We start from the raw sequence: 21,649 nt of genomic DNA, 5'->3' as shown, positions 1-21,649 counted from the left end.
CAAAGCCGAAAGTACAAGCAGGACGGAAAGTGAAACCGGCGCAGCCCCCAGTATAAGACCCCTGCCCGGGAGATGGCTGGCCACACAGGCTGGGCCCCGCCATGGGCCAGATGGCAGGCGACCTTGGCTGGCGTGAGTTTGAGGCCAGGGCCGGGGGGCGGAGGGGGTGGCAAGCTTGGCTGAGACTGGGCAGGGGGTGGGAGGGCTTGACTGGTGTGGATGGGGGCCGGGGGCCGAGGGACAGCTACTGGGTCAAGACTAAGGATACAGGATACAGTCGACCGGAGGATAGGAATGAGGCTGGCGTGAATGAGGGTGATGGTTTGATCAGGGCTGGGCAGCGGATGGGAAGCCTTGACCGGCCCGGATGGGGAGAGGCGGGCAGCCAGTTTGACCAGGACCAGGACCAGGAGTTTGGCTGGAGCGGCTGAGAGGGGACGGGACAGTTTGGCTGAGAACCGGGGCTGGGAGAGGAAGAAGGGCAGGAGGAGTGGGCTGGAGTGTGGGGCGGGGGCCAAGGCGGCGGCGGCCTAACTGGGTCAAGGGTCTATAGCTTGGAAGGAGGTCCAATCCACAGTGGGCGACTCAAGGACACAGAGACACAGAAGGAAGAGCAGATGGTAGGGCCATAGTAGGGACCAAGGGCTGGAGAACGGGTAGAGAGCCAGAGCCAAGGAGCTGGGATTGAGTGCAGAGCGTAGGGAGAAGACAAGGGAAGGGTCTGGGGTCCCAGAGCTCAGACAGGAAGCCCTAGGAAGTGGCCCAACTCGATTTGGGGTGGCAATATCCACCAGAGCCTGGGGTACTCACTTTCCCTCAACACAGAGCTGAGAAGAACCCCACTCTGCCTGAAGTCCCTGGGATGTGGTCCCTAAACCAGGGAGCCTGGATGCTAGGGGTCCCAGGGACCACCCACCACCTCTAGAAGTACGGTGAAGGACCCAGAAGCTCTCCTTCACCTTTACGTACAGGACATTTCGGGAAGCAGAGCTCAGGGGTTAGAAATCAAGAATGGACAAGGGAGAAGCATGGAGAGGAGGGTGAGCGAGAACAGACAGACTTACAGCTTAGTTTTGGTTTGTGTTTCGAGGAGAATTGTGTAACTCCATGATTGCTAGATTTCCTCTCCCTGATGGAGAAACCACCGAACCCTGGCCTCTTCCCAGACCCCCCACCCTAGGGCCCCTCTCTCTTCTGTCCAGGAAACATAGGCCGGAAATACTTTCAGAAACCAGCTGGCCTGACTACCCCATTTTACGGATGGGAACCTGAGGCACAGAGATAAGAGGCGACTCATCTCATCCAGGGAAGGACCTGGACGAGAAACAGAGGTTATGCCTCCCATCCCAGGCCCCCTTCCTCCCCCTGGCACCCCCTGTTCTTCTGACACTGCAGAGTGACCCATCGGCCTCGGTGGTGGCTGGACCAATCTGTCCTTCTGACTCTCCGAGGTAGAGTCTCCAGCACTGCCTCGTCTGAGTTCCCTGCGGGGGAAGCACGCAGGATCTGCCTTTGGGCAGATCTGGAATCCAGTCCTGGTTCCCTCCCCCTCTCGCCACGCCACCCTGGGCTAGTCAGCCTCACATTTTCCTCATCTGCAAAATGCACGGATGATAGCCCCCAGGCTGCCACATACCGTTGAGCGGTTGGTTCACCGAAAAAGACACAGCCAAGGGAGTTAGTGAGGGGCCGAGATGGAGCCTGAGATCTGCTTGCAAATGTGGGCCTTCTGTGCAAGGCCGTGTCCGCCTCGGAGGAGGGGTACCTTCCTTTCGTTCAGACAGAGATGCCGTATGGTGTCCTCGATAGCTTCCATGTTATTAGTGGCCTTGCGGGGTCAGCAAAATGGCACACAGGCTTTGCCTACAGCACAGGCTCAGAAGGGGCATGTTGAGTTCTTCTCGGGCTTTCCCCCCACCTGGCCCACCATCTCCCCCCTCTCTCCAGGGCTCAGCCTCTTGTTGCTGTCCTTGCTCCTGGCTCGTGCTGGTGTTTGGGGATTCCCGAGGCCGCCAGGGAGGCCCCCCCTGAGCCTGCAGGAGCTGCGGAGGGAGTTCAAGGTCAGCCTGCACCTCGCCAGGAAGCTGTTCTCCGAGGTTCGGACCCAGGCCCACCGCTTTGTGAGTCTCTCTCTGATGCAGCTGGCTTTGGGGACGGGCGAATCCCCAATCCCTCTGGCCCCCCCACTAACAGATCTTGCCCCACAGGCTGAATCTCACCTGCCAGGAGTGAGCCTGGACCTCCTGCCCCTGGGAGATCGGCTCCCCAATGTCTCCCTGACTTTCCAGGCCTGGCACAGCCTCTCTGTGAGTTGGGGGCCGGTGGGGTGGGGCAGGAGAGCTGGCAGCAAGGCTGGGCCGGGTAGATGGTGATGGAGTCAGGGGATTGAATGGAAAATGGATTTGGGGATGAATGGAGGAATTGGATCCGGATGAGGCTTGGCATGTCGCCGGATATCAAGATCCAGCTGGAATAAAGAAGTCATGTCAGAACGAGGCTGCACATACGGAGGAGGGATGGCGTGGGATTAGTGTGGGAAGGAGGTTGGAGACAGGATAAACACACAAGTGAAGCCATGGACGTGAAACGGAGGGGGGCGCCTGGGTGGCTCAGCCGGTTAAGCGTCCAACTCTTTTTTTTTTTTATTTTTTTATTTTTTTTTTTCAACGTTTATTTATTTTTGGGACAGAGAGAGACAAAGCATGAACGGGGGAGGGGCAGAGAGAGAGGGAGACACAGAATCGGAAACAAGCTCCAGGCTCTGAGCCATCAGCCCAGAGCCCGACGCGGGGCTCGAACTCCCGGACCGCGAGATAAGCGTCCAACTCTTGATCTCGGCTCAGGTCACGACCTCACGGGTCCTGAGATCGAGGCCCCAGTCTGCTGTTAGCACAGAGTCTGCTTAGGGTTCTCTCTCCCTCTCTCTCTCTGTCCCTCCCTCCCCCCGCTCAAAATAAACTTAAAAAAAAAAAAAAAAGGAAAGGAACACGAAAGGGGATGGTAGGGAAGAGGATAGAGTGGGGTTGTGGAGAGAGAGTGATAGGACAGTGGAGATGGGCTTAGGTTTGATCCTCAGCCTGCAAGCCTCTCCTGACCCCCTCCCTTCCCTCCCGCAGGACCCAGAACGACTCTGCTTCCTCTTCATGACACTTCGCCCCTTCCATGCCCTGTTGGGAAGCCTGGGAAGCCAGGGGGGCTGGACGAGCTCAGAGAAGATAGAGCTATGGACCATGAGGTTGGACCTCCGGGATTTGCAGCGGCATCTCCACTTCCAGGTAGAGTGTTCACCCCCCTCCCGAACTCCCAGAGACCAACACATAACATTGAGGCTCACGGGCCCCCTTTTTCAAACACTCCCTGCCCGCAGGTTGGGTGTTTGGAAGGAGATGCTGTAGATCCTCTGAGTGTGTGTGTGTGTGTGTGTGTGTGTGTGTGTGTGTGGAGGCCCTGGCTCTGCCCCCCCGAATCTCTGCCTCCTCTTGATGTCTTGATCCAAACAGCTCTGAAGCACCCGGAACAGCTGCTGGCATTAGCAGGCCCTACAGCAAAGCTCGGTCCCTTCTCCCTTAGCCCCTAACGTCACCAGATCCTCCCGAATATCTCCAAGGGAAACAGACGTTTTATCCTTAATAAAATGTAAGCAGCATGAAAACTGGCTGTCCCACCTTGCTGCCCACTCCGGACCCCCAAATGACCCTCGAGAGGAGAACTTCGGGCATCCCACACGCCCAGGGCGATCCTGGGATCGTGTGCCCGCCCCGGGCGCGGCATCTGGCTCGGTGACTTCCATTTTCTCGAATCAAAAAATCAGGCAGGACACGTGAGACGATGACATAATGGAAGGTCTAGAGTAGGGGCTGTCCAGGGAAATCATGACCTCGTGGCATCTGATGTCATTCTGTTACCACTGGGCACCTAAAGGAACAAGGGTTTGCTCGGGGTCTCCGCTTGGCCACTGTCTGACCCGTGGGCCTCTCCTCACAGGTGCTGGCTGCGGGACTCAACCTCCCCGAGGAGGAAGATGACGAGGAGAGGAAGGAGCCGCTCCCAGCTCCGAGTGGCCTCTCACGGGTGTTAGGGCAGCCGTCCTGGCCCCAGCTCCTCTATACCTACCAGCTGCTGCACTCCTTGGAGCTCGTCTTAGCTCGGGCCGTCAGGGACTTGCTCTTACTCTCCCAAGCCGGAAACCCAGCCCCAGCCTCGGGGTCCTCATTCGGCTCCCGGCCCTGATGGGGTGACCGCTCAGCCCCTTCCCTTCGCCCTTCATTCAGTTCGGGCCAACGGGACAGCCTCCAGCTCGTCTGCCTTAAACAGGGCAGGACTCCACCGGCCTCCCACCCCAACCCCCACCCAATAACTTAAGGCCCCTCCAGGCCCTGCCGGATATTTATTTCTTGGATATTTATTTATTGTTTAGGAAAATGATGGTTTATTTATTGTTTCAGAGCCGGCTAGTTGTCCCCGGGCTAGGCCACCGTGCGGGGTGCCGAATAAAGCACTGTCATCCTCTCTCAGCCTCAGCTTCTTTTCCCAGAAGGGGTGCCTGACGCCAAAGGACAAAAGGGTCTGGGGGGGGGGAGGGGTCTGTAGTCTCTGGCCACCCTGGACCCCTCTCTGCTCCTAAATTTCGGGGGCTCCTGGCCCACCTTCCCCCAGACTGGCTTGCTGGGCTGGTGGTTGCCACAGTAACCTGCAGAGCCGTGAGTTTTTCAAAGCTCAAGGCCACTGATCCGCCTCCCATCAACCTCTGGTTGCAGATGGAGGTCCAGAGGGCCTCCTGACCCCTCTCCTCTGGGCTAGCGCCCACCCCGCCGAGCTTTGGGTTCTCACTGCACTGCCCTCTGGAGGCCTGGGTGGGGACCGGAGAGGTCGGGGAGGGAAGGCCATGAAGAGAACTGTCCCCTCAGTCCTGCAGACAGCAGAGATGCACCGGAGGCGGAGGCGTGATCAGGACGGGCCGTGAGGGGCGCGCTCCCAGCGGGCCAGGGGTTGGGGGGGGGGGGGGCGTGTCCATCAGCCACATTGCAGTCAGACTCCTCCAGTTCACGCTTCTCGAGGATGTCTGCCTCTGTCTGCTCCGAGCTTGACACACCAAGAAACCAAGGCCCAGACGGTGGAAAAGGGTGTGTCCAAAGTGGCGGAGGGAGATAGGCCGAGCAGGATTTGGTGGATCCTTCTGACGCTCATTCAGGGCCCGGCTCCCAGGGGCTCGGGGCGCTCACTGGGGTTTGGGCCGGCCCAGTCGGGCCTGCAGTTCCTGCATCATGCCGGGGTGGGCAAGGCCAAACCTGCAGGTGGAGACGGGCTGTGGGAGCTGGTCTCCACGTGTCCACGGCCTCCTCCCCACCCCGGCCGAGCCACGTCGCCCTCTGCTTACCCGTGTCCCAGGGGCCTTCTCCTGGCTGGCAGTGGGGTCCCTTCAGGCCTTGGGGGGCTTGCCTCCGGGGGTTCCTCTGGCCGGAGAAGTCTCTGCTCGGGGGCTGACGGCTCTTCCTCAGGGGGGGGGCTGGGAGGCTCCTCCTGCCGCTCAGGGGCGGGGGTCCGTCGGAAAGAGGGCCGGGAGCGACGCTGGGAGGAGCTTCGAGACAGGAGTACACGGCTCCGCGAGACAGAGACGTCCAGGCGAGACCCAGGAAGCAGGGCCTGCGGGGACAGGGGCACCGAGTACCAAGGGGCTGGCTTCGATATTCTGCTCTGTCCAGCCCCGGACCCTGGCTGGAGCCCTCACCTCACTCCAGCTGCCGTGAGCATCCCCTCCGGTACTTGCTGCCGTCTCCCCACGTGGCCCAGGCTCCTGGTATGTTGACCGGTCCTCCTGGCCCTGGATGTCCTCCGGGCCTTCTGGAACAATCTCCTTGGCCGCTGCCCTCTGGTCTTCAGTCACCTCAACACCCTCCACGTCAAGGGGCCTCTGTGCCTCTTCCTCAGGGTGGAGGTCCCCACGCTGCCCCTCACCGCCTCGCCCCCGCTCCTTTAACCGCCATCCCGCAGCCTCCTGTTCCCACGGCGGCGTCTGCCCTCCTGGGAGCCCCTCGGCCTCTACCGTGGTGGCCGTGGCGCCCTCTGCCCTCGCCACCTGGGAACCCCAGGTAAAGCTGTCCATCCCACAGCTTCCCTCTGCCACTGCAGATTCCTTGACCTCTGCGCACTCTCCCCTGGGCTCACCGTCTCCGGCCTCAAAAGCTTCTTCTGGGCCCCCTCTGCTATTTACCTCCATGTCTGCTGAGCCCTCCGGGCCGAACTCTGGCCCCCCTCGGGTTTTTTCCCACGCAGCCTCCACCAGCTCCTCTCCTCCCCCAGCCTCCTGCCTCCCTTCTGTTTCCCAAGCTTCCCCAGCCTCTCTTTTGGGCCCTCCCCCAGGCACAGCAGCCCTCCCATCGGCCTTGTCCCCCGCTATCTCAGCGGCCAAAGAACCGACCCCTGTGTCCTCGCTGTCCTGGAGGCTCAGAGCCGCCTCCTCCAGCCCCCAGACTCCGCTGGATGTCGTGTCTGCCCTGCAGGGCACCGTGGCCTCTGCCTCCTCATCCTCGGTGTCTCGGGCATCTGACTCCCCCAGCGCCCGACCTGCCCCTGCCCCTGCGCTGAACCTTCCACCTGGCTCCTGGCTCTGTGCTCCGCGGGCCTCTCCCTCCTCTGCTCCACACCCTGCTTCCTCGGCTTTCTTCCACTCCCCACCTGCCTCCAGGACATCTGGGAGCGCAGACTCTTGGCCTCCCTCGGCCTCCTCGGCCTCCTCTGATGCCTGGCTTCCTACAGCCTCCTCCTCCCCCTCTTCAGCATCTGCTTTTTCTTTGTGGGAATCCCCTCCCTCCAAGTCCCTCCTCTGGGCTTCAGTCCCAGAGGCACCAGGCTTTCCATACCCCAGGTTTCTGGGGTATTCCTCCAGGCTCCTTTCTGTCTCCTCTTTGTTCAGGGCTGGAATGCCCCGGGGCTCTTCCTCTTCCCCCAGTCCTTCCTCAGGCTGCTCTGTTGGCGTCTGGGGGGCGGCCATCAGCTCAGGGTCCTGGCCTTCGGTGACCTTGTGCTCAAGGCCACTGCCCTCCAACGCCAGCCCTTCTCCACCTGTCCGAGCCTCCCCCTTGCTCTTCTCCCCCCTGCACTCCTTCTCGAGGCTGGCCTCCGGGGTTGCCTCCAAGCCAGCATCGCCTTCAGCCTCGTTTGCCACTTTGTTCTTGGGCAACTCGGCCTCCGCGATCCAGCAACTCTCTCCCTCCTCTTTGGCCTTCTCTGCCTGCACCACCTCCTCCAGACCAAGGGCAACAGTCCTGTTCACTGAGGCTTGCCTCCCCTCGGCCTCTTCCCCGTCCCGATCTGCCTGGACCTCAAACCCCTCTCCCTCCTCCTCTGACCCCTGGCCTCCTGCAGACTCCCTCCCTGCCAGCTGGTCCTTCACTGTTTCCTCCACACCCTCAGTTCCTAGAGCCTGGCTCTGTTTGGGGGAAACGCTCATCTCAGCCTTTCTCTTCTCATCCACCTCCTCCTCCTGGTCTTCCCTGGTGGCCTCCTCTATTGCCCAGGTCCTCCCAGTGCCCTCTGAGATCCTTTCTCCGGAGACTACTCCCCCATATTCTGGCTCCCTGGCTCCTGAGAGGTTACCTTCCTTCCCAACTGAGGTTGTCCCGGCCTCTGCCCTGCCTAAAGTTATCCCGGCCTCCTCCTCCCTGCCTGAGGTTGTCCCGGCCTCCTCCTCTCTGCCTGAGGCTGTCCCAGCCTCCTCCTCTCCCCCTGAGGTTGTCCCGGCCTCCTCCTCCCTGCCTGAGGTTGTCCCGGCCTCCTCCTCTCTGCCTGAGGCTGTCCCGGCTTCCTCCTCTCCCCCTGAGGTTGTCCCAGCTTCTTCCTCCCTGCCTGAGGCTGTCCCAGCCTCCTCCTTTCCCCCTGAGGTTGTCCCGGCCTCCTCCTCCCTGCCTGAGGTTGTCTCTGCCTCCTCCTCCTCCCTGTCTGAGGTTGTCCTGGCCTCCTCCTCTCCCCCTGAGGTTGTCCCAGCCTCTTCCTCCCTGCCTGAGGCTGTCCCAGCCTCCTCCTCTCCCCCTGAGGTTGTCCCGGCCTCCTCCTCCCTGTCTGAGGTTGTCCCGGCCTCCTCCTCTCCCCCTGATGTTGTCCCAGCCTCCTCCTTCCTACCTGAGGTTGTCCCACCCTCCTCCTCCCTGCCTGAGGTTGTCTCTGCCTCCTCCTCCTCCCTGTCTGAGGTTGTCCCGGCCTCCTCCTCTCCCCCTGAGGTTGTCCCAGCCTCTTCCTCCCTTCCTGAGGCTGTCCCAGCCTCCTCCTCTCCCCCTGAGGTTGTCCCGGCCTCCTCCTCCCTGCCTGAGGTTGTCCCGGCCTCCTTCTCCCTGCCTGAGGTTGTCCCAGCCTCTTCCTCCCTGCCTGAGGCTGTCCCAGCCTCCTCCTCTCCCCCTGAGGTTGTCCCGGCCTCCTCCTCCCTGCCTGAGGTTGTCTCTGCCTCCTCCTCCTCCCTGTCTGAGGTTGTCCCGGCCTCCTCCTCCCTGCCTGAGGTTGTCCTGGCCTCCTCCTCCCTGCCTGAGGTTGTCCTGGCCTCCTCCTCTCCACCTGAGGTTGTCCCGGCCTCCTCCTCCCTGCCTGAGGTTGTCCCAGCCTCCTCCTCCCTGCCTGAGGTTGTCCTGGCCTCCTTCTCCCTGCCTGAGGTTGTCCCGGCCTCCTCCTCCCTGCCTGAGGTTGTCCCGGCCTCCTCCTCTCCACCTGAGGTTGTCCCGGCCTCCTCCTCCCTGCCTGAGGTTGTCCCGGCCTCCTTCTCCCTGCCTGAGGTTGTCCCGGCCTCCTCCTCCCTGCCTGAGGTTGTCCTGGCCTCCTCCTCTCCACCTGAGGTTGTCTCTGCCTCCTCCTTGCCTGAGGCTGTCCTGGCCTCCTCCTCCCTGCCTGAGGTTGTCCCAGCCTCAGATTCTGTCCCTGACTCCCGTGTTTTCTCTACCCTTGTGCTTTGGCTACCCCGTAGGACCACCATCACCTCTCCTTCCTTCCCAGCCTCTTTGGCCCTAGGCGCCTGGATCTCCTCTGCAACTGCCTCCTTGAACACCTGCTCTAATGACTCCCTGCTGTCCCCTGCTACCTTCCCCTCGGGCTCCCTCTGCCAGGTCCACTCTGACTCCGCCTTTCCGGCCACCCCTGGTTTCCCTTCCCTGATCTCTTCCGCCTCCTCCTCCTGTTCCCAGGTTCTCCGTGTCTCCTCTCTGTTCACTTCCTGCTCATTGGGCCCTCGACTCTCCTGGGTTTGGCTGCCGTTGCCTCGACCAGCCTTAGACCCTGCCTCAAACGTCTTTTCGGCCTCCAAGTGGGCACTTGGCTCCTGGCACCTGGCAGCCCTGGCTGCTTCCCAGGCCCCAGTGAGCTGCCTGTTTGCTTGAGACCGATGGGAGCTGCCTTCTTCCCAATCCCAGGTCTGTTTTGTAGCTGAACCTCCCTCCTGGTACCTTCCAGCCTCTCTAGGCTCTCTCAGCCCTCCACCCTCCTTGCTTTGGCTGCCTCCAAGGCCCTCAAGGGCCTCCTGGGCTCCCTTCTCTTCAGTCTCCTCTGGCCTTCCTGCAGCCACCTCCCCCAGTTCCTCAGCTGCCCTTGCCTCCCTCCTCTCTACAATGGGGACCTCATCGCCCATAAGGTAGGAGACAAAGGTGCTGAGGGAATCCTGGAAGAGAAGGGGCAGGGGGACAAAGGCATTAAGGGGAGATGCAGCCTTCTTAGAACTGTTTAGGATGGGACCCTGCCCCAGAGGAACTCAGATACAGAAGAGGGGTTCTGGGATCTGGAAGGAGAAAGAGAACTGTATCTGCAGAAGGAAAAGGAAAGGGCTAGGTTAGGGGTAGGGATGTATCTGTGGAGGTGGGGTATTGAAATCCAGAAACAATCAGGCTAGGAGGCTACCTGATCCTGGGAAAGGAATCTCAAGTCTTGAGGAGAGTCTCAAAGGGTGGAGGAAAGGGGGGGGCCCCAGGGAGCAGGGCGAAAGTCTCTGGCATCTCCTTGCCCCTCTCACCAATGCCCCCCTCAAGGCCTGATGCAGCCCAGGAAGATGGAGCCGGAGGAAATCCATCCTGTCTGTCTCTGTGTGTCCAGAAAGCCGACAAATGACCGTCCCCACCCACCGAGACAAGCCAGTCTTCCCCGGGGCCCAGGACACTTCCTCTTCCCCTAAGTCTGCCTGACGCATCCCCTCCCCAGGCCCTGCCCACCCTCTGCGGTGCCCACAGCAGCTTCCAGTCCTGGCTGGGAAATGGGTGTGCATCACCTGGGGGGATTCAGGTGCATAGCTGGAGCTGAAGGGCAAGGGAAGGGAGGCCATACGGAAAAACGTAGGAGCAGGAGACCTCAGAATTGGGGAGGGGGGAGGGGGCCGTGGCAACTGCAGCTTAAATGACTCAGGTCTTGTATTCACACCTCAGCCATTTCCGTCTCCCCCACAAGCCACAGCCACTCTGTGAGAGGAAGCTGGGGTTTGTGGTTCCTGTTTTGCCTAGGGACAAGGAGTAGGAGTGAAGAGGGGTTGGTAAGAGCTCTGGCTTCTCATTTCAGGGTCATTAATGCTTCCCTAAGGGGAAGAAGGGGCCGGGCTGGTGGCTCCAATGTCCATTCCCTCATCTGTAGTCATTCTTGCAAAACAAAACTTGGCTAAGCTTTGTATTGTGGTTATTTGTGTCTACCTCTCAACCTCTTGTGAGTTCCTTGAAGGCAGAGGCCATGTATGACATGTTGCTGAGTTTCTAGGGCACCACAAGGGTAGTAGGACACCATATTTCATTGGTTGAGTGACCTGGGAAGCAGCCCAAGGGGGGCACATGTCAAACAGCAGCCTGAGGACTTGGTGGTGAGAAAGAGCTGGTAGAGGTGGGCACCAGCTGGTGGAAGCCCATAGAAGGGATTAGCAGGGGAAGGACTCCATGAAGAAAATTCAGGATGCTGCTTAACTGCCTAGAGAAAGGTAAGAGAATAATCACTCCTTACTTGGGACTATGTGAAGTGACTTTGATCTACACCTCTTCCCCTAATCCCCACCTTCTAAATTTCCAATTAAAGGGACTAGATGAGATCACAGAATCAGAATCTTGGACCTTATTACTCGTCAGGTCTAAGTATCCTCGATGCAGGCAGGAATTCTGCTGCAGCCTGCTCAGCCAAACACACCTGCCTCTGGTGCTCTATTTCCTATTGCTAAAAAGGTCTCTAAGGTCACGTTTAGGTCTCACTTTGCGTCTTCACCAGCAATTTTCCTTTTTTGTTTTCTCATCTGTAAAGCGAGGGGGGAGGCGGGGCTATTTCTGTGATAATCTTCAGTTCTAGGATAATTTGGGGAAAGGGATCTCTTTAATGCTTTGGATATTGCCAATAGGTAGAAATCCTCTTTGATGAGTGTTATCTTTATTTTCAGTTCCGAAGCAACCTAAGGGCAACAGATAAGAATAAGGATGCCCGAAACCGGCTGTCTTTGTTCCCGGCCAGAAACAGTGAAGGGAGTAACCCGGTGGCCATATTTATTTCTGGCAATTGAAGGTCGCGAGAGGAGCTGAAGCCGCTCGCTGCCATGCCTAGTGCTGGCAGGATACGGTCAAGACCTTGCGCCCCGCTAGTCTAATGTCGTGGCTCTTCTTTGCTGATCCTACCCGCTCTAGTTTTAAACCAGCGGTTCCAGGGTTCTCCCGGCCTCTCTCTGTCCCCCGCCCCGAGGCTGGGAAGGCCCAAAGCGAAGACAGAGAGAGGACCCGGAAGTTGTGGTGACCTCCAAAAGCACGTGATGAGGGACCCGCTGGTGTTGTCACGTGAGCCGCCCACCTGCGGTACCTCGGGGCCGAACTTGCAGCTGCTCTTAAAGGTACAGACCGCAGAGCCCCCTGCTTTAAAGGGGGGGCGGGGGCAGAGTCCAACGGGTGGGACGTGGTGGGGTGTGCGAGGGCGCGAGATGGAGCCCGGGGTAACGTGGTGGGTCGCCGGGCGCGAGTGCGGCGGAGAAGCCGTAGCCGGGACCGGCAGTGGGGCGTTGATCCTTCTCATCTGTCGCAGACCCTCATCCGCCGGGTCAGAGCCAAGCCTGGACTCTCGCTGACTTTGAACCCTTCGCGGGATCTGAACTTGATGCCATGGGAGGTTGTGCGGGCTCGCGGCGGCGCCTTTTGGATTCCGAGGGTGCGTATTCCTACGCGCCCTCCTGAGAGTGACAGCCTCTGTTCCCACCAGACTCGGGCCTCGGGCGCTGGCTCGGCCCCGGGAGGAGCCCCGTGGGGCCTTCGTGCACCTGCGAGTGGGGTGGAGGTCATGCTCGCTTCTTCTCGCCTTCCCAGGGGAGGAGACCGCCCCCGAACCTCGGCCCCGTCTGTTAGACCGTCAGGGAGCCCTTTGGAAGAACGCGATGGGTTTCTGGTGAGTGGCCCGAAGAGTTCAGCAGAAGTAAAAATGCGGTGGGAAGAGGGGAAGCAACAGGAAGAAAGAGCTGAGGAGGAAAAAATTGAGCTCTGAAAAAGGAGCTGAATTCACAAATATTTACTGAGCCAGTTGGTTTGCCCAAGGCAGCCGGTAAAGTTCCCAGACTTTATTCATTTACTTACCACCTTCTTATTTTGGCCAGATCCTCATTTCACCTGTAGGACTACTTCGTGTTTTACTTCAAGCAAGTCAGGCTTTAGATTTGTAAATGCATGTGTTTCTTTAAAGAAAACTTTAAATCACTACTCTAGACAGAAAGCCAGTATTTCTCCCAATGCATGTTTTAAAAAGCACATGCCTGCTTTTTAAACGATCATCCACCTACCTCCTGGAATCATTCAAATATTGAGCTCTGGGAAATGCTTCTAGCACTAACCTGACCATCGAGGGCTTGGGTGGCACACTGGGTTGGAAGTGACTTCCCACGTGACTCTGGAAGAGTCTCGTAACCCCTCTGAACCTCGGTTTCACAGCAGCAAGATGAGAACGGTAGTACCACTTTGTAGGCTTGTGGAAGGAGCACGTGAACTCTCTGGCTCTTGGCCCAGTTCCTTTCCCATCACTGAGCGTGGCTCTGGGAAATGAGACTAAGCAAAAAAGATTCTTCATGGGTCATAAAGGACTTTGGTATTATCTTGTTTTCATCCCTGCAGCCCCCTGTGAGGCAGTGAGAAGAGAAACTTGTATCCTCATTTACCCATGAGGAGACCAAGGCCACTCAAGTAGGAAGCAGCAGGTTTGGGATCTGAACGTGATCCTTCCGAGCTTCAAGCTCCGGGATCTTTCTACTGTCCCACAGCACGTCAGAGACTGTGGATCAGTGGATGAGAATAGTCCCAGGAACTGAATCATGGTGGAAGCTTGGAGGAGACAGGCATCAAGGACGACTTCCTTCTCTTCCTGGGAGAGATAAGATGTGGACCCAAGTCTGCCTCCCAAAGCCAGTTATTTCTAGCCCTAACATTGAATGGAGATGGGGGAGGGGGGGCCCTAGTGACAGAGAAAAACAAGGGAGCTGACTGAAGGCCACAGGAAGGGGAGATTTGGTGCTAGGACTGTGGGTAGATTGTAAGCCTGGAAGCAGGCTGGGATCTGTTCTTCTGTGTCAGTTATATCTCAATAAAACTGAAGAAACAAAAGGTCTATAATGCTCACTCCAGGCTCCTGGGCCTTTGCAACAACTTTTCCTATGTGGTGATGCTCAGCGCCGCCCATGACATCCTTAGCCACCAGAGGGCATCCGGGAACCAAAGCCACGTAAGTGACCCTCTCTATCACCGCCACCATATTTAGTCATTATGGGAAGATGAAGAACTCAACCTAGGGCAGGGGCCCCTTTGAAAGACTCAGGGAATGGGGTAGCCAAGGGTTGGGGCAAGAGGACTAAAGTTCCCAATCTCCCAGACCTCAGAGTGAGAAGGGTTTTTAAGAATCAACTGGTGCCAGGTATCCAAACTCAAATTTTGGCTGGGTGGGGCCCTGGTAGGGTTTTTTTAACCCCAGCACTGAACATTTTAGGCTGGAGAATTCTCTATTGTGGGGCTTTCTGTGCATTGTAGGGTGTTTAGCAACATCCCTGGCCTCTACCCATTAGATACCAGTAGCATACACCCCCCCCCGCCCCCCCAGTTCTCCAGTTGAGACAAGAATGTCCCCAGACATTGCCAAATGTTCCCTGGGGGCTATAATCACCTCCCGTTGAGACCCTCTTGTCTATGATGAGCGAGGGGATGCACGCCAAAGGCCAGCAGCCACCTCCTTACAGGCCCCACAGGGAATTCGGTCCAAGATCAGCTTTTCTGGAAACCCAAATCTTTAAAAATGAAAGCTCCTGAATGTGTTACCCAAGTAGAGCCCATTTACAGGGCCATCTTTGGCCTTCGGGTCCTTAGTTTAAGGTTTCCACGGCCCCCTCACCCTGCCTGTTGTGCACATAGAAAAAGCCAGGTCCCAATAGTACAGTGCGGAGCCAAACCCATCCTTCAAGTTAGGGCTGAGCTGGGACTGGAGTCGGGCCCTTTTGGTCTCTCCTCTTGCCTCCCTGGGTAAAAGACTCTTCTCTTTTATCAGGTAGACCCAGACCCAGCGCCCACCACCCACAATAGTTCATCCCGATTTGACTGCAACTCTGTCTCCACGGCTGTGAGTACCCCCACAGGTCTCCTCCTGCCCCGCACCCCCACCCCCAGCACCCAGCTGCGACTGTCGTGATTATAATAATCAAGACCATTTACTGAGCCTTTTCTGTGTGTGGCCTATATTGGCTCATTTAATGCACACAGCAGTGCTACGAGCTAGGCGCTATAACCATCCCCCATTTTCCAGACGAGGAAACTGAAACTCGGAGAGTGTGAATGTCTTGTTGACTCCTAGCTAAGGAGCAGCAGAGCTGGGACTTGAACCCAGAGCTGTCTGACTTCAGGGCCTGTGTTTGTAGCGGGTCGACCCAGCTGGTGTGTGTCTTTCCTTGGCCACTTGGTTGGGAGGTTTGTGCCTGGGACCATCTGGGGTCTCAATGTGTTCTCCCGTTCCAGGCGGTGCTCCTGGCCGACATCCTCCCCACCCTCGTCATCAAATTGCTGGCCCCTCTTGGTCTTCATCTGTTGCCCTACAGGTCCGGGTGGGGGTGGTGGGAGGAAGGGCAGGTGGGATCTGAGAGTGGGGAGGCCAGGAGGGCTGAGACGGCCAGAGGGCTGGGGAGTTGCGGGCGGAAGCTGACCCTCTTCTTCTCTCGCTACCTCTCCCCCTCAGCCCCCGGGTGCTCGTCAGTGGGATTTGTTCTGCGGGAAGCTTCATCCTGGTTGCCTTTTCTCATTCAGTGGGGACCAGCCTGTGTGGTGAGTGTGAGGTTTTGTGTCAGGTGGGGAACCCAGAGGAACCGAAACTGAGCATCGTGGGGTAGTCTCCCCAGCTTCCCCAAGGAAAGGGATTGTTTGTGTAACCCTCAGAAGCCTGCCAGGACTGTCACAGGCAGGAGAGGGGGGATGAGGTCGTTTTGGAGGGGTTGGGGGGTGGGGAGATAGGAGGGAATGGATGGAATACCGGGAGCTCAAGACGAGCAGTCACCAAGACTCCATGACGGCTGAGGCATCAGAGATGAGTTCTTGCTCCGGAGTTGATAACTGGGTGGATGGAGGTACCATTCCCTGTGAGAGGATGTGCGGGGGAGCGGGTTGGTTCTACTCCAGGTGTGAAGCCCACCTGCCCAAGGGATCTGTTTTTAGCTCCGCTGAGCTGATGCAGAGGAGGCCCTGGCCAGACACCTCAGGGGACCGGAGATATCAGGGAGGCTAGGTGTGGTCACTGCCATGCTTGTCCCCCCCTCCCCCCCCCAGGTGTGGTCTTGGCTAGCATCTCGTCAGGTCTGGGGGAGGTCACCTTCCTCTCGCTCACCGCCTTCTACCCCAGGTAAGCAGGCAGAGCAGGGAGTCGGGGAGAGGACCTCCCGGTGCTGGCTTTGGTCCTTCCTCAACCCTTGTGTTCCTCTCAGGGCCGTGATCTCCTGGTGGTCCTCAGGAACCGGGGGAGCAGGGCTGCTGGGAGCGTTGTCCTACCTGGGCCTCACCCAGGCTGGCCTCTCCCCCCAGCACACCCTGCTGTCCATGCTGGGTATCCCCGCCCTGCTGCTGGCCAGGTAGGCTGCCTGGGCTGGGAGGGTGATGTGTTAGGGGAGAGAACTAGACCCTGCTCCCAGTCTTCCGATCCTGGCCGCCTTGTAAAGAGGGGATGTGGATTCTGGACTCTGATGGACCTGGTTTGAGTTCTGGAGCCGCCACTTGCTAGCGGTGTAGTGTGGGGCAAGGTGTTTCACCTCTCCGGCCCTCAGTTTCCCCGTATCTTTTTTTTTTTTTTAATTTTTTAAATGTTTACTTGTTTTTTGAGAGAGAGACAAAGAGAGAAAGAGACAGAGCGCAAGGTGGGGAGGGGCAGAGAAAGAGGGAGACACAGAATCGAAAGGAGGCTCCAGGCTCCGGGCTGTCAGCACAGAGCCTGAGGCGGGGCTCGAACTCACGAGCCGTGAGATCATGACGTGAGCCCAAGTCAGATGCTTAACCAACTGAGCCATCCAGGCGCCCCAGTTTCCCCATATCTTAAATGGCGGTAGTTCTCCTTGTGTCCTCATGAGGTGATGTGTGTGAAGCCTCTGGTACAGTGTGGATCCCAAGATGATTTGCGGGGGTGGGGTGGGGGGGACCCTTACTTAATTTTGAGCGTATTAGGAAAAAAATTTAAACTAGCCAATCCAACCTGTTATCCACATATTAATGCTTAGAACAAGGCCACGTAGAAAAAGGGAATCAATTTAAAGGAAAATAACAAGCAAAAAAAAAATTGTATATAGGAGGAGCGTAGATACGGCAAATTAGAAGTGACGGAAATTTGAAAAGTTGAATGAATGCGTAACACACGGTAGCTAGAGCGATCATCTCTGGCAAGGGATGAGGGGCTGTGGCAATGATGGGTGGAGGGGGTGGTGCCCTGGAAGGGAGCGGCCTCTCTGGTCTTACCTTCATCCCACCCGCTCCTAGCTATTTCTTTTTGCTCACATCTCCCGAGCCCCAGGACCCTGGAGGGGAGGAAGAGGCAGAGACATCAGCCCGGCAGCCCCTGATAAACAGCGAGGCCCCCGAGGCGAAGCCAGGTAAGAGACGCAGAGCCGTCACTGTCTCTCTCGCTGGGTTTTAGCCTTTGCTGTCTACAGTGGACCCAGTCGGGAAGGGGGGGGAGTGGATGTGCTGGTTATGGTAAGAATCATTTGCGTTCATCTATTCAAGAAGTGCTCTCATTGAGCACTTGGCTGGGGGTACCAGGTGACTGACATAGGAAAGGGGGGAGATTCGTGAAGAAGCAGCTGAATCGGAAATGTGTTGTTTTCAAGCATTGGTAAGTGCTGGCCGGACATAAAGCGGTTTTGCTGCTGGGAACCAGGAGGAAAAAGAGAAGGGTCCTGCATAGAGAAGGTGGTCCAGAAGGCCTTTTTGAGGCAGTGTCCTTGGGCTGAAATTTCAATGACCGGGTGTCAGCCTTATGGATGTCGGGGTGAACAGGTTGCAGGCAGAGGGAGCAGCAAATTCTAAAACCCTGTGGTGGGAATGAGCTTGGATGTTCAAGAAACAGGAGGGACCAGCTTGGCTGGGATGGAGTGTGTAGCCTTTGAGCTGTATACATGAGCCGTGAAGACGTCTCACCGGCTTCTTCTTTTTCTTTCTTTCTTTCTTTCTTTCTTTCTTTCTTTCTTTCTTTCTTTCTTTCTTTCTTCCTTCCTTCCTTCCTTCCTTCCTTCCTTCCTTCCTTCCTTCCTTCCTTCCTTCCTTTTTAAGCAGTGGTAAAACAGAGCTAACGTGAAGTTTACCGATTTCACCATTTTTTTATGTTTATTTTTGAGAGGGGGAGAGGGAGACAGAGCACGAGCAGGGGAGGGGCAGAGAGAGGAAGAGACACAGAATCGGAAGCAGGCTCCAGGCTCCGAGCTGTCCACGCAGAGCCTGACGCGGGGCTCGAACTCGCAAGCCGCGAGATCATGACCTGAGCCGAAGTCAGACGCTTCACCAACTGACCCCCCCCCCCAGGCGCCCCTCAATTTGACCATTTTGAATTGTACAGTCCGGTGGCATTTAAGCGCGCTCAGTGAGCGTGAGCGTGCTTGGTTCTTGCACACCAGCACCCTGTGCCGAGTCAACGTGCCAGCCTCACCTGCCCTTCTCTCCCTGTTCCCCTGCAGACTCCAGCTTGAACCTCTCCCTTCAGGAAAGGTGGACCGTGTTCAAGGTATGGATGGTGGCGGGTCCCCCGTGGCCAGTGCCCGCCTGCCAGCCTGCCACTTACAGCTTCTGACCCTTCCAGGGCCTGCTGTGGTACATCGTCCCCTTGGTCCTGGTCTACTTTGCGGAGTATTTCATCAATCAGGGGCTTGTGAGTGAGGGCTGCTGGGAGGGGGGGGAGTAGCAATGGAGGCGGGGCCCCACGTGTCTCTGACCGTCTGCCCTGTCTGCTCTCTGCTGCAGTTTGAGCTCCTGTTCTTCCGGAACACGTCCCTGACTCACGCTCAGCAGTACCGCTGGTAAGAAGGGCGAGGGTGTGGCGGCAGGACGGGCAGGGGGCTGGGGGTGGCACCCGGAAGGGCTTCCTCCTACTCCCTGCCTCCACCGAAGGTACCAGATGCTCTACCAGGCCGGCGTCTTTGTGTCCCGCTCTTCTCTCCGCTGCTGTCGAATCCGCTTCACGTGGGTCCTGGCCCTGCTGCAGGTACCGAGCCCAGCCCTCCCTCTGTTCCCACCGTAGCTCCCGGCTTCCCAGACCCCAGGCTTCCCTCCCTCAGCAGGAATTATTTATTGCTCACCATCAGGTTCTGGGCCCGGGGGACAGAAGGCCAGCAGGGCCCCGGCTCTGCGTAAAACGCGTGGCCTCGGCAGCCTGGCAAACCTGGGTGCAAATCCCAGCTTGTGTACTCTGTAGCTGGGTGACTTAGGGCCGGTCTCTACACCAGCCTGAGCCTAGAGCGCCTCCTCTATAAATCGGGTGTGGCCAACACCTACTTGTCAGGGCAGTCGTAGGAAATAGAGGTGAGAGGAAGAAGAAGAAAATGAGATTTTGTATTCTGTTTTAACCCATTAGAAGCACTCACTTAATGGTTATTTCCACAAGCCTCGTGCAGAGACACAGGGTTTCAAATAACGTTTCTAAGGATAAAAAAAAATGTACCATTCTTTTATTCTGGATGGTTCATTGTAATAGAATCGGTGATGTCGTAGTCAACAGGCTATTGACCTCAAGGCTGGCGAGCAAATTGTGACTTCCCACAGCAAAAGTATTACAGCGTTAAGTGCACAAACACCATCCACTCCCAACGGTCTAAGCCAAGTAGCTTCACATAACCAGCCTTCGCTGTTTCAAGGTCATGTGTCTACAGCCCCTGAAGGTAACTCTCAAACTACATCTTTGGTTAGTACAGGAAAGTCCTTTTTAATAAGCTGAGCTCGTGCCTCGGATAACGAGATATAGGGCAAGTGAAGATTTTGCACTTCTGGGTTATGACGCCGCCATGTGAATGGCCTCCAGCTTTCTTCTCTGTTGGTCTGAGCAGTACTGCGAACCCAGGGCTATGTACCCCCGAAGTGCCAAAGCACTGCGTCAACAATTCTGAATTCAGTAGATGCCGCTCAAATGGGTGGCTTGCGATTTTAGCTGTCCTTTTTTTTTTTTTTTTAAAGTGTATTTATTTACTTATTTTGAGAGAGAGCAAGTGTGCACGCGCCAGTGAGCAGGGGAGGGGCAGAGAGAGAGGGAGACACAGAATCTGAAGCAGGCTCCGGGCTCTGAGCGGTCAGCACAGAGCCCGATGTAGGGCTCGAACCCATGAACTGTGAGATCATGACCTGAGCTGAAGTCGGATGCTCAACCGACGGAGCCACCCAGGCGCCCCTACTGGGTGTGTTCTTTTCCGTGCAGGTCTCTGAGCTTACCTCAGACTTCATGAATGAGAACCTCTGAGGGCAAGGTCTATGTGGGTCACCACACCCCCAGGTGTATGTACATCAACCTTGTGAGCTGCCACGGTGGCCTACCCACTGGGGAGGCAACCTTGTGTGCTCAGACCTGGGGCACTGGGGATCCTCTGAAGGACTGGAGCACACAGGAGGGACCTACCCCCTTGGGTGGGGTCGGAGAAGCTTCGTAAGAGAACTGAGAACACTTTAGCCAGAGTTTCTCAACCTCGGCACTGTTGACGTTTGGGGCTGGACCATCCTTTGTCGTGGGGCCGTTCGTGCCCTGCAGGGGGCTGGGCCTCTGCCTACTCCGTCCCCACTCGTGACAGCCAAGAACATCTTTACATGTTGCCAAATGTCCCCTGGGTGGCAAAATCACACCCGGTTGAGACCTGCTGGTGCATGTGTAGCCTCAGTCCGGTAAAATGGGGGGGGGGGGAGTGTGCCCTTGGGAGGAGGGCGCTGGGGTGGGAGGGGTCCTGATCCAAGCTGAGCCATGAACAGTGGTGGCTAGGAGATCCCAAGTGAGGGGAAGGTGGAATAGCGCTCCAGGCGGCAGGAGTGACAGGACCAAAGGTGAGGTGGGGAAAGACCTACGAGGTCTCGGGTGCCGGGACGGGACAGGGAGCAGGCTTACCCCGGATCTCAGGGTCTGGTAGGCCAGCTGGGTGCTGGGATGTGATCCAGGCCTGTCAGCCCTCTCAGCATCTCTCAGAACCGGGGGCCACTGGATGGGATCGCAACCTCCCTGCCCGCCGCCGGTCCCAGGCTCAGCCCTCCCCTCCCCTGCATCCATAGTGCTTCAACCTGGCCTTCCTGCTGGTGGACGTGTGGTTGAGCTTCCTGCCCAGCATCTACCTCGTTTTCCTGATCATTCTGTATGAGGGACTCCTGGGCGGTGCTGCCTATGTGAACACCTTCCACAACATTGCGCTAGAGGTCAGCACCAGCTGGCTGAGGGTTGTGGGTAGCCTCGCTGGGGAGGGCCAGGGCAGGGGTGTCTAGGACTGAAGCCTCACCCCTGCTTTCTGCCCTCTCCAGACGAGTGATGAGCACCGGGAATTTGCCATGGCGGCCGCCTGTATCTCCGACACCTTGGGCATCTCCCTGTCAGGGCTCCTGGCCCTGCCTCTGCACGACTTCCTTTGTCATCTGTCTTGACACTCTGGCTTCTTGGAGCACCGGTCACACTAATCTGGGCCTGCGCTGACAGGCGGGCAAGTCAGGCCGCGGGCCCACAGCCCAGAGCTCATTCCCAGAGCTCCGCCCCAGGCTTCCCTGCACGGCTGGGGTGCAGAGAAGCACCGAGGTTCCGTTCCCCCTTGAGCTGGGGGGAGCCGTTTTCTCCCACTCCCAGGCTGGCCTTGGGGGGTTTCTTCACGGCATTATGTCCTTGGAATAAATGCCTATTTTGTCAATTGATTCCTGTGCCATTTTTTCTGGTTGAAAAAAAATGTTTCTTTTATTACAGAAGTAATATAAACCCACTTTGGAATGTAGGCAGGAGAGCATAAAGCATTTCAGCAGATTTCTACTTCATCTTTGAGGCCTTATTCATTCATTCATTCATTCATTCATTCACTGTATGGGGCCATATATATACATTTCCCCCCAACATGTAAGTTTTCAAGCCTACAGGGAGGTTGAGAGAATTCGTATTCATGTAGGCATGGTTCCACAGTAAACCTTTTGCTAGAATTACTTTATCCCATATGTAACACTCCATGCAAATCAGCCTATCT

General features: G+C 57.3%; 3 protein-coding genes across 7 annotated transcripts; 2 read left to right on the top strand and 1 right to left on the bottom strand.

Moving 5' to 3' along the window:
- The first annotated feature begins 49 nt into the window (after nt 1–49).
- IL27 (interleukin 27) lies at nt 50–4,533 on the top strand. 3 transcript variants are annotated; one of them, XM_030301651.1, is made up of 5 exons: nt 50–132; nt 1,948–2,120; nt 2,208–2,306; nt 3,117–3,275; nt 3,985–4,533. In XM_030301651.1, exons 1-5 carry the CDS (start codon nt 102–104, stop codon nt 4,228–4,230), a joined length of 708 nt encoding a protein of 235 aa, XP_030157511.1. In that variant the 5' UTR covers nt 50–101; the 3' UTR covers nt 4,231–4,533. The 3 variants fall into 3 exon arrangements, with proteins under 3 accessions (XP_030157511.1, XP_030157510.1, XP_030157507.1); XM_030301650.1 differs by having other exon boundaries at nt 1,948–2,306; XM_030301647.1 differs by lacking the exon at nt 50–132 and having other exon boundaries at nt 1,473–2,306.
- APOBR (apolipoprotein B receptor) lies at nt 4,406–10,094 on the bottom strand. The gene is made up of 6 exons (XM_030301654.1): nt 9,983–10,094; nt 8,785–9,634; nt 7,802–7,875; nt 5,729–7,681; nt 5,378–5,643; nt 4,406–5,288 (listed from the first exon to the last, which is right to left on the bottom strand). Exons 1-6 carry the CDS (start codon nt 10,037–10,039, stop codon nt 5,219–5,221), a joined length of 3,270 nt encoding a protein of 1,089 aa, XP_030157514.1. The 5' UTR covers nt 10,040–10,094; the 3' UTR covers nt 4,406–5,218.
- Nucleotides 10,095–10,419: 325 nt separating this feature from the next.
- CLN3 (CLN3 lysosomal/endosomal transmembrane protein, battenin) lies at nt 10,420–21,329 on the top strand. Of its 3 annotated transcripts, none has more exons than XM_030301644.1 (17): nt 10,430–10,924; nt 11,613–11,812; nt 12,001–12,123; nt 12,279–12,357; nt 13,581–13,677; nt 14,491–14,562; nt 14,955–15,034; nt 15,172–15,257; nt 15,756–15,828; nt 15,911–16,054; nt 16,950–17,062; nt 18,143–18,189; nt 18,265–18,333; nt 18,426–18,481; nt 18,573–18,666; nt 20,706–20,846; nt 20,949–21,329. In XM_030301644.1, exons 3-17 carry the CDS (start codon nt 12,078–12,080, stop codon nt 21,066–21,068), a joined length of 1,317 nt encoding a protein of 438 aa, XP_030157504.1. In that variant the 5' UTR covers nt 10,430–10,924; nt 11,613–11,812; nt 12,001–12,077; the 3' UTR covers nt 21,069–21,329. The 3 variants fall into 3 exon arrangements, with proteins under 3 accessions (XP_030157506.1, XP_030157504.1, XP_030157505.1); XM_030301645.1 differs by having other exon boundaries at nt 11,372–11,812; XM_030301646.1 differs by lacking the exons at nt 20,706–20,846; nt 20,949–21,329 and adding an exon at nt 19,173–19,682 and having other exon boundaries at nt 10,420–10,924.
- The last annotated feature ends 320 nt before the right edge of the window (nt 21,330–21,649 follow it).

The sequence above is a fragment of the Lynx canadensis genome, chromosome E3, assembly GCF_007474595.2.
Source record: "Lynx canadensis isolate LIC74 chromosome E3, mLynCan4.pri.v2, whole genome shotgun sequence".
NCBI lineage: Eukaryota > Metazoa > Chordata > Mammalia > Carnivora > Felidae > Lynx > Lynx canadensis.
The sequence above is the reverse complement of the archived record's forward strand: the minus strand, read 5'-3'. Positions and strand labels throughout refer to the sequence as shown.